General features: G+C 42.3%; 1 protein-coding gene across 2 annotated transcripts; it reads right to left on the bottom strand.

Moving 5' to 3' along the window:
* Positions 1–1,253: 1,253 nt before the first annotated feature.
* On the bottom strand, positions 1,254–10,315 carry LOC112262034 (snake venom 5'-nucleotidase). Of its 2 annotated transcripts, none has more exons than XM_024437706.2 (9): positions 9,939–10,315; positions 9,612–9,738; positions 9,193–9,381; positions 7,821–8,018; positions 7,081–7,235; positions 6,814–6,922; positions 6,412–6,561; positions 5,941–6,141; positions 1,254–1,646 (listed from the first exon to the last, which is right to left on the bottom strand). In XM_024437706.2, the coding sequence occupies exons 1-9, from the start codon at positions 10,299–10,301 to the stop codon at positions 1,480–1,482; spliced, it is 1,659 nt and encodes a 552-aa protein (XP_024293474.1). In that variant the 5' UTR covers positions 10,302–10,315; the 3' UTR covers positions 1,254–1,479. The 2 variants fall into 2 exon arrangements, with proteins under 2 accessions (XP_024293474.1, XP_024293473.1); XM_024437705.2 differs by having other exon boundaries at positions 1,255–1,646; positions 9,516–9,738.
* Positions 10,316–11,006: the final 691 nt, after the last annotated feature.

The raw sequence follows: 11,006 nt of genomic DNA, 5'->3' as shown, positions 1-11,006 counted from the left end.
CACACCCTGATCTGGTTCACATGTCCTTGTGATTGTCTCCACCCCCTCCAGGTGTCGCTTATTATCCCCGGTGTATATATCCCTGTGTTTCCTGTCTCACTGTGCCAGTTCCTCTTGTTTGCCAAGTCAACCAGCGGTTTTCCTTGCTCCTATTTTTCCCAGTCTCTGTTTGTTTCTAGTCCTTCTGGTTTCAACCCTTGCCTGTACTGACTCCGAACCCACCTGCCTGACCACTCTGCTTGTTCTGACCAACAGCCTTCCTATCCCCTTGTACTGTTTTGGACTCGATCTGGTTTCTGACCCCTGCCTGGCCTGATCTTGAGACTGCCTATCGCCTGGTACTGTTTGAACTCTGACCCGGGTTATGAACTCTCGCCTGTCCCCGACCTGCCTTTGCCTACTCCCTTTGTTATAATAAATATCGGAGCTCTACCATATGCCTCCTGTGTCTGCATTTGGGTCTCGCCTTGTGCCCTTATAGGCCTATAATTATCATGAAGTAAACATGCGCATGTTCAGAGCCATGACTCATTTTAGTCTGCACTCTGCCGCTGTCATTGGCAGCTTGCAGTCCTGCCTTTCCGGAAAGACTTGGAAATAGTGATGTTTTAATGGCATGGGTTTTTACATGATATTATTTGGCTTGCCTTAGAGCTAAATGGTGAGAATTCTTTAGATTCCTTCATCGGAACTGTCATCACTTCAGTGGAAACACAACAGCTCCCCCGAACACACAAGACAGTCAGACTTACTGTACAGTGCATTCAGAAAGTATTCATACCCCTTGACTTAATCTATTTAATTCATTTTAAATTCAGGCTGGAATGCAACAAAATGTGGAAGAAGTCAAGGGGTATGAATACTTTCTGAATACTTTCTGAAGGCACTCCTGCATGCAAAATACACATTTGACATGCACCAGCTCTTCATCTACTAAATCTTTGAGAGGTCTGAGAGTATCAAAAGGTTTTAACCTAAAATATTTTGCTTTCATTAACTTTCACAAATATGTCAATCAATACGACTAAATTGCAAAAGCAATAAAATACAAATATACATGACTCTATAAAAGTGACAAAACAAAGTCATTTGTGTCACTTGCCTGTATGTACCTGCATTTTTATTTTACCTTTATTTAACTAGGCAAGTCAGTTAAGAACAAATTCTTATTTTCAATGACGGCCTAGGAACAGTGGGCCTGTTCAGGGGCAGAATGACAGATTTGTACCTTGTCAGCTCAGGGATTTGAACTTGCAACCTTTACGGTTGCTAGTCCAATGCTCAAACCACTAGGCTACCCTGCCACCCCACTAGGCTACCCTGCATTAAAATATACTGTAGTAATGCAAATATAAATACATTATTTCTTGAAATAGTATAATACTCTTTCTCATAAACAGCAGCCATTTTAGAAAAATTGACATTTGTGTCACATCACCACAGAAACCTGCCATATTGTGATCTTCTGGAAATAATCTCTCATAAACTTGTGGACAGGGCCCACATCAGGCCTAGCAGTAACAAAGTCAGACAGTTGGCCCCAGCCGCCACGGATGAGTTTCTGAACTTGATGCGGCCCTCCACAGTTGGGTACACCCTCTTCATCTCCTTGATGTAGTTGGCGAAAACCGAGATGTCCAGATCACCTATAAGCGATAGTATAGAAAATATGAGTTTAATCCTCTGTTGCTATAGCAGGGTTATAGATTCTTTAAAACATTTTTTTTACATGTACTACGGTATTCACTCACTGTATGGCTTGAGGTAAGGCATCAAGGTTGCCACAACCAATATTAGTTAAAACCATGTTGATTTACAAGATCATTTGAACCCTCTGTGAATATGTTTACTGCATTGTAATGGCATATTTTTTAAGCCTGTATGACATGCAATACGCCCCCATAAGCACAGTCAACAAGTATTTTAAGCCTGTACTCATGAAGTAGTAATGGGTCTCTTCAAGTGCTTATGAGTTCATATAACTAGGATATGTTTTTCACAGATATTTTCTGGAAGTTGAAGGCCTTTTATTTAATAAATCTCTGTAATGTAATGTCATATACAGTGTTACAGCAGCAGAGTCAATGCCTTCATCTGTGCAGTGTTTTAGCTTTTAGAGGACAAATAGAGTATTTTTTTACATGTATTTAAAATGTTTAAAGAAAGGTTGTTTAGATTGTACGTACAGTAATGCTACTGTAAAAGATTTACTTTGCGTCTGGGAAACAGTGTTTAACAGGCCCAGAGTTCACACAATGCTAATTCATGGTAACACCTGCTGTTACTCGTGAGTGACACTCACTGGTCGGACATACACCGGACCCTGTATGTGAACATTTTCTAATATAACACTGAATGATAACCAATTCTAACGTAACACTGAATGGCAACCAATTCTAATGTAACACTGAATGTAACTTTAAAGGTTGCTTGTTGGTCATCAGGAAAACTACTTAGTTAGCTGTATCCCAGTGAGCACAAGATGCTGATAATATGTATTTTCAACTAAATCAACATCTTTTGCTCATAGGGATGTTGCTAGTCAAATCGAGGAGGATGACACCATGGTCTCCTAAACTAGTGTTTTGTCATAACCTTGACACAGATGCTCACCAGATGAGCCAGCCACGTCCAACGGCCCATTAAATTGAGGTTACTACAACTCAAAGGTATTTTCAGAAAACAGAGAACATTGATTTCTCATTTGAGACTTTTCATTTGGATATTTGTCCTCCAGAAAAGTTACTACATGAGCCTATTTGTAATTTATAATGAGGCACAGGGGTTATTTATTCCTATTCTTCATTAAATTTCACTACCAACAGGGCTTCAGTACATACAGTGCATTCGGCAAGTATTCAGACCCCTTGACTTTTTCCACATTTTGTTACGATACAGCCTTTTTCTAAAATTGATTAACTTGTCTTTACCCCCTCATCAATCTACACTCAATACCCCATAATGACAAAGCAAAAACAGATTTTTAGGAATTTTTGCACATTTCTAAAAAAGAAAAACTGAAATATCACATTTACATAAGTATTCAGACCCTTTACTCAGTACCTTTTTGAAGCACCTTTGGCAGCGATTACAGCCTTGATTATTCTTGGGTATGAGCTACAAGCTTGGCACACCTGTATTTGGGGAGTTTCTCCCATTATTCTCTGTAGATCCTCTCAAGCTCTGTCAGATTTGATGGGGAGTGTCGCTGCACAGCTATTTTCAGGTCTCTCCAGAAATGTTTGATTGGGTTCAAGTCCGAGCTCTGGCTGGGCCACTCAAGGACATTCAGAGACTTGTCCTAAAGCAGGTCCTGCGTTGTCTTGGCTGTGTTCTAAAGGTCGTTGTCCTGTTGGAAGGTGAACCTTTGCCCCAGTCTGAGGTCCTGAGCACGCTGGAGCAGGTTTTCATCAAGGATCACGCTGTACTCTGCTCCATTTAATCTGTCCCTCGATCCTGACTAGTTTCCCAGTCCCTGCTGCTGAAAAACATCCCCACAGCATGATGTTGCCACCACCATGCTTCACCGTAAGGAAGGTGCCAGGTTTCCTCCAGACGTGATGCTTGGCATTCAGGCCAAAGAGTTCAATCTTGTTTTCATCAGACCAGAGAATTTTGTTACTCAAGGCCTGAGAGTCCTTTAGGTGCCTTTTGGCAACTACAAGCGGTCTGTCATGTGCCTTTTACTGAGGAGTGGCTTCCGTCTGGCCACTCTACCATAAAGGCCTGATTGGTGGAGTGCTGCAGAGATGGTTGTCCTTCTGGAAGGTTCTCCCATCTCCACAGAGGGACTCTGTAGCTCTGTCAGAGTGACCATCAGGTTCTTGGTCACCTACTTGGCCAAGGCCCTTCTCACCCGATTGCTCGGTTTGGCCAGGCGGCCAGCTCTAGGAAGAGTCTTGGTGGTTCCAAACTTCTTCCATTTAAGAATGATGGAGGCTACTTGGATCTTGGGGACCTTCAATGCTGCAGAAATGTTTTGGTATCCTTCCTTTGGTATCTGTGCCTTGACACAATCCTGTCTCGGAGCTCTACCGACAATTCCTTCGACCTCATGGCTTGGTTTTTGCTCTGACATGCACTGTCATCTGTGGGACCTTATATAGACAGGTATGTGCTTTTCCAAATCATGTCCAATCAATTGAATTTACCACAGGTGGACTCCAATCAAGTTGTAGAAACATCTCAAGAATGATCAATGGAAACAGGATGCATCTGAGCTCAATTTCAAGTCTCACAGCAAACGGTCTGAATACTATGTAAATAAGGTATTTCTATTTGAGTTTTTTGCAACATTTTCTAAAACCTTTTTTTGCTTTGTCATTATGGGGTATTATGTGTAGATTAATGAGAAAAAAATGATTGAATCCATTTTAGAGTAAGGCTGTAACATAGCAAATGTGGAAGAAGTCAAGGGGTCTGAATACTTTCCAAATTAACTTTGTACAATTTAGTTTCTCGGGTATATTCAGTGAGGTGAATTGTAATGATTAGAGGTCACATAATTTAAGCAATAAGGCACACCAGGAAGTGCTGCGCCATGAATACAGTCACAGGTAAATGGCGTTGTTAGGGTCCCACAAGAAGATATAGTCCGGACAAAAATCTGGTTGTTAGTTATTTTGGGCATGTTGCTACGTAATTAAATTGAGGAGTTTAGCACAACAGCCACAGGCTTCATCATTGACAATGTCCTCACTGATGATGTCATCCTCACAGAGAATATAAGAACGTATCCTAACCAATCCACATCGATGGGGCTTTGTCGAGCGGGTCGAAAGCTTTAAGTTCCTTGGCATCCACATCACTAAGGACTTAACATGGTCCACACACACCCGCACAGTTGTGAAGAGGGCACGGCAGTGCCTCTTCCCCCCCAGGAGACTGAAAAGATTTGGCATGGGCCCTTAGATTCTCAAAACGTTCTACAGCTTTACCATCAAGAGCACCTTGACTGGCTGCATCACCGCTTGGTATGGCAATTGCACCGCCCTTGATCGCAAAGCGCTACAGAAGGGTGGTGCGGACAGCCCAGTACATCACTGGGGCCGAGCTCCCCTACATCCTGGACCTCTATATCAGGCCGTGTCAGAGGAAGGCCTGAAAAATTGCCAAAGACTTCAGCCACCCAAGCCATAGACTGTTCACTCTGCTACAGTTCGGAAAACGGTAACTATAAAACGGTAACTATATATACACACCATATACACACATTCACTAGACTTTATACACACCATATACACACTCACTAGACTATATTATAGATCCACATTGATCTGGTTCTGATAATACCTGTATATAGCTGCACATTGATCTGGTACTGGTAATACCTGTATATAGCTCCACATTGATCTGGTACTGGTAATACCTGTATATAGCTCCATATTGATCTGGTACTGGTAATACCTGTATTTTGCTCCACATTGATCTGGTACTGGTAATACCTGTATATAGCTCCATATTGATCTGGTACTGGTAATACCTGTATATAGCTCCACATTGATCTGGTACTGGTAATACCTGTATATAGCTCCACATTGATCTGGTACTGGTAATACCTGTATATAGCTCCACATTGATGGTGGAGCTGGTACTGCTGTACCAAAATAAATGCTAGTCTGGAAGCAAATGGAAATAATGTGCGAGTTGAGATAAATACAAGAGATGTTTCGACAGCAACATGAACATGATATTCTTATGAGGCGCAGTGATCATTTTCAGATGGAACTGTTAGCGGCCATAGTGGACCTGTGTCCACCAATACAGCATGGTTTGGAACGCTGCTTGTCCAGTCAGCATCTAGGATCCAAACAAACAGTTTTATAATTCCCTATCCTCCATGACAGACGGTCATTTCAATGTGAAAGTTCTGTATCTTTGCACCTTCCTGAACAGGCCTCTGTTCTGTTCAAACCATCGCACCCTGCCCAATGGACTCACCAGTGTCATGTTTCAGTTTCTCCTCCTTAATCATGGTAAAACCATCTCCTCCGTCTGCGATGTAGGATGGTAGGACCAGCTTGTACAGCCTGTCTGGGTCCAGAGATTCGTATCTGGGCACACGGCACTGAGAGCAGCGGAGGCTCAAGGACATCACACGGTCCCCCACCGACCGTGACAGGTCGTATTCAACATGGATTCCTGGGAAGTTGAAGCAGCCAGAAAGGGAATCAGTATCAATCTTTACATTTGGTGGCAGCAGTGGGATCCAAAAATACAACTTGTTGGTCAATATACTGTATACAAAAAGTACAGAAAGGAATTAAGTCAAATCTATAAAGATCACATTGAGTGTGTTACAAAAGTGTTGTTTCTTTTAAAGGAATGTAAAATAGAACTATAATGTACAGTATATCCTCCAATTATATTTTTAAACCACAGTGACCAAAAGAATCACTTATTGACTGGTACCTGAAACTTGAAGAAATTCTCCTCTGCTGCTCCCGTATCTTCGGACAGAGTTTTCAAATGCCTTTTTCAAGGTTGATCCCTTCAACTGCACCAGATCAAAAGTTCCCCCAAATGGTAAGACTGATATAACTTCCTCCATGGTGATGGTGCCTTGAGAAAGCAATGTAGAATAAATGTATGGTGTCCATAATATGGACAGCCTTACTCTGTAGAAGTTTATTAGGACAGCCTCACACTGTAGAAGTAGGGGGACCTTCATTTCTGAAGTCATGAATGGCATCACTGTAAAGTGGCTAATTTTTCCATTTTAAAATTACTGTTTAGTTAGTAATATAAGGATTCTTAAATTAGTTGGCAGAACTTTCAAAACACTTTATGAACCCATTATGAGTTATGACACACCATTTTTGTGACTTTCATCTATTCCTGTCCTTATGCTTCCACTGTTCAGGATGCATAAACTGACGTGATTCCACTGGATCTCATCTGCATACTTGATATTGTGATGAATCTAGAAGAGTCAGTGGAAACACAATGGTCACACACTTCAGTATAGGGGAAAGCCCTCAATCTGGGGCAAGTCCACCTGTAATGGACAGAACACTGACATACTTTCACCTGGGCTGAGAATGATATTCCGCATGGTGAAAGCGTCTGCCACGTACTCACCATTGCGTCACAGATGAGGTTCCCCAGGTTGCACTCTCGGAACCGGCACTCATTGAAGGTTCCATTGAGATACACCAGGGTTTTCCCCACGTACTGAGACGAGTACTGGGCCAAGTTCTTCTTCCACTCGTCAACATCAGCAAGGATACCTGGATCTGAGAGACAGAGACAGGAGTCATGTTGTTTAGTGTAAAAACATGGCTTTGAATGAATGTTCAACAAAAGAAAGAGGAAAGCAATGACTGCAGTTAGGCCTCGATTCAATCAGATCAAGCGTTAACCTGCGTTGTCCGACATCCGCATAGTGGATGTTTTGGCGGTGTTGGAGATAACTAACTGCGTAACTGCGGTATGAGCTGATAGGAAGGGAGTGTCAAAAAATACTCCCTATTATCTCTACTGTGTTAAAAGTTCAAAACCACAATAGAAGGTGTAGGCTCAAGCGATGCTATAAATATGTCAAATCGATGTGTAGACAATAGTACATCACGCATTCGAGTGTTCGAACTTGTAATGCGGCTGCATAGGGTTTCTCTGATATATAGTCGCATGCGGTTTTGTTGCATCCAATAGCAGTGTCCGCGATAAGTTAACACAATGATCTTCTTCTGGTTTGACAGCTATCACGCAGTTCCACCTCAGACACCGCCAAAACAACCACTGTGTTGGCTAGTGCATATTGATGTCTATTGTTATCAGTCAGATCCAGATAGTCAGTCACAACTCTTCCAGTAGTTTACCCTGGGCTATGCTGCTGTCCAGCAGGATGGGATTCCCATTCGCCTTCAGCACGTTCCCAGCTTTATCGAAGACCAACTTGAGGTATCCCAGGTACTTCCCAAAGGCAAAAGCCTGTACCACAGGGACATCTCTCCCGTCCTCAGACCTCACCATGAAGGGGTAGGGACCCGTCGGCACCTCTGAAGATGGGACACTCCCTACAATGACAAACAGGCCTGTTATCTATCTTCCTCCCACTTGACTATTTCACATTTTAACTTTATCATTGTGTCTTAACATTGACAGGCTACATTGACACTTGACAGTGTGTGCTTCATTCAAATTATGCCAATATCTCAATTTGGTTTGTAACATACAATGCCATTCAAAAGTTTGGGGTCACTTAGTAATGTCCTTGTTTTTGAAAGAAAAGCATTTTTTTTGTCCATTAAAATAACATCAAATTGATCAGAAATACAGTGTAGACATGGTTAATGTTGTAAATGAATATTGTAGCTGGAAACGGCAGATTTTTATTGGAATATCTACGTAGGCGTTCAGAGGCCCATTATCAGTAACCATCACTCCTGTGTTCCAACAACACATTGTGTTAGCTAATCCAAGTTTATTATTTTAAACAACATTCTCAACATCAACAGTGAAGAGGCGACTCCGGGATGCTGGCCTTCTAGGCAGAGACCAGAGTCCAGTGTCCAGTGTCTGTGTTATTTTGCCTATCTTTTATTTTTATTGGCCAGTCTGAGATATGGCTTTTTCTTTGCAACTCTGTCTGGAAGACCAGCATCCCGGAGTCGCTTCTTCACTGTTGACGTTGAGACTGGTGTTTTGCGGGTACTATTTAATGAAGCTGCCAGTTGAGGACTTGTGAGGCGTCTGTTTCTCAAAATAGACACTCTAATGTACTTGTCCTCTTGCTCAGTTGTGCAGTTGTGTCCTCCCATTCCTCTTTCTATTCTGGTTACAGCCGGTTGGAACACAGGAATGGTGGTTGCTGATCGTGGGCCTCGGTAAGCCTATGTAGATATTCCATAGAAAGTCAGCCGTTTCCAGCTACAATAGTCATTTACAACATTAACAATAAATACACTATATTTCTGATCAATTTGATGTTATTTTAATGGACAACAAATGTGCTTTTCTTTCAAAAACAAGGACTAAGTGACCCCAAACTTTTGAACGGTAGTGTATTTCCTTGCTGAACAAGAAACTCCCAAAATGTGACTGATATGATAAAACCCAAGAGGATACTTGTGAAAGGCTGACATAGTGGACATTGACCCTGTTTACACATCCACATAGTTCAACTTTCTGTTATGATCTAGAGCTGTAATCACAGAGCTATGACAATGTAACAACTGAATAATTGGGCACCTGTGTAGAGGAAAGTGTTGGTGTGTCCGCCGATGACCAGGTCCACGCCTTTCACTCGCTTGGCGATGTCTATATCCACGTCAAATCCAGAGTGACCAAGGGCGATGATCTTATTGTAACCAAGAGTGATCAGTTTATCCACCTGGACCTGCAAGGCTTTAATCTCATCCTCAAAGATCAGGTGTGGACCTGGAGTGTACACAATATAAAAGGTTAAGGTGAGTCACACAACTGTGAGTGACTTGACCTGAAATTCCTAGAATAAGCTAGTGATTAAGTGAGCAACCCATCAAATGATCCATCAACCAAACCCTCTATTTTACCTGGTAAGGATAAGACTGGAGTTTCCACTGAGGTGTAACCTACCACAGCCACTATTTCAGAACCCATCATGAATGTTGTGTAGGGTTGATAGTAACCATTGATAGTTGGGGCGAGTGTTGCATCTGCCTTGATGTTGGCACTGAGAACAGTGAAGTTCACCTTCTGCAGAAAAGGGCGGAGCAGGCCCTCCACTCCATTGTCAAACTCATGGTTTCCAAATGCCTGAAAGCCAGGGAAAGATAACTGTTACCTGTCTCACTACATGATTATGTGAATTATTATGTCAGATCATGCTCTTTCTCTCTCTGTGTGTGTGTGTATGTACTTGTGCGTGTGTGTGAGAGATACTGAGAAAGATAAAGTGTGATAAAATGTACTATACCTAATTCACAATTTCATCAAGGTTGATGGAAATGGCTTACCATCGCATCATATCCAAGCTTGTTCATGAAATACGCAGCTTCCTCCCCTTTGTAGTAGTTGAACCAGACAGTACCCTGAAACTGATCGCCAGCATCCAGCAATAACACATTCCGTTCTTTGCTCCGGATGTCTGCTATTTTTGTGAACCTCCTGGCCACTCCGCCAAAACAAGGACTTCCTGGGCTACATTTACCCGACTCTCTACTATTCTCCTCAATCCGAGCGTGAGCATCGTTGGTGTGTAGCAATGTAAGCTCGAAAGTTGACACACTTTCAAAATGCATGAAGAAAAAGAGCAAAGCCAAATGCATGCACGGAGGCAGAGTCCTCCACACATCCATTTCACTCACGTCAAAGCACATACTGTGCAATAGGCTCTGTGCCTAGACTCCAGTTCCAAATTAAACTAATTTAGTAGGCGTGTACATGGGTAGTTAAGTGTTAACACATGTTTAAATACTTGGCTCCTCGGATGTTGTTGCCGTGGTCGTCTGTCCCTATAATTTTCTCCACAAAGAACAATAGTAGGTTTAGTTGAGGAGCTAAGACCACATGAATACCCATTCATGTTTTCCACACAGTGCCTCACTATAATACCATGTGGCTACGCTGGATTTATATGGCTAAATATATGCAAACATTTATTCAGTTTCATTGGCAAAATCTTCAATGCATTCTGTTTTCAGTGTCAAGTAAAATGTACATTACACCAGTCACAACGTCAACAGTGAAGAGGTGACACCGGGATGCTGGCCTTCTAGGCAGAGTTCCTTTGTCCAGTGTCTGTGTTATTTTGCCAATCTTAATCTTTTATTTTTATTGGCCAGTCTGAGATATGGCTTTTCCTTTGCAATGTTGTCTAGAAGGCCAGCATCCCGGAGTCGCCTCTTCATTGTTGACGTTGAGACTGGTGTTTTGCGGGTACTATTTAATGAAGCTGCCAGTTGAGGACTTGTGAGGAGTCTGTTTCTCAAACTAGACAATCTAATGCACTTGTCCTCTTGCTCAGTTGTGCACCGGGGCCTTCCACTCCTCTTTCTATTCTGGTTACAGCCAGTTTGCGCTGT

The sequence above is a fragment of the Oncorhynchus tshawytscha genome, linkage group LG11 (assembly GCF_018296145.1).
Source record: "Oncorhynchus tshawytscha isolate Ot180627B linkage group LG11, Otsh_v2.0, whole genome shotgun sequence".
Taxonomy (NCBI): Eukaryota; Metazoa; Chordata; class Actinopteri; order Salmoniformes; family Salmonidae; genus Oncorhynchus; species Oncorhynchus tshawytscha.
Note: the sequence above shows the minus strand (reverse complement) of the source record. Positions and strands in the feature narration are given on the sequence as shown.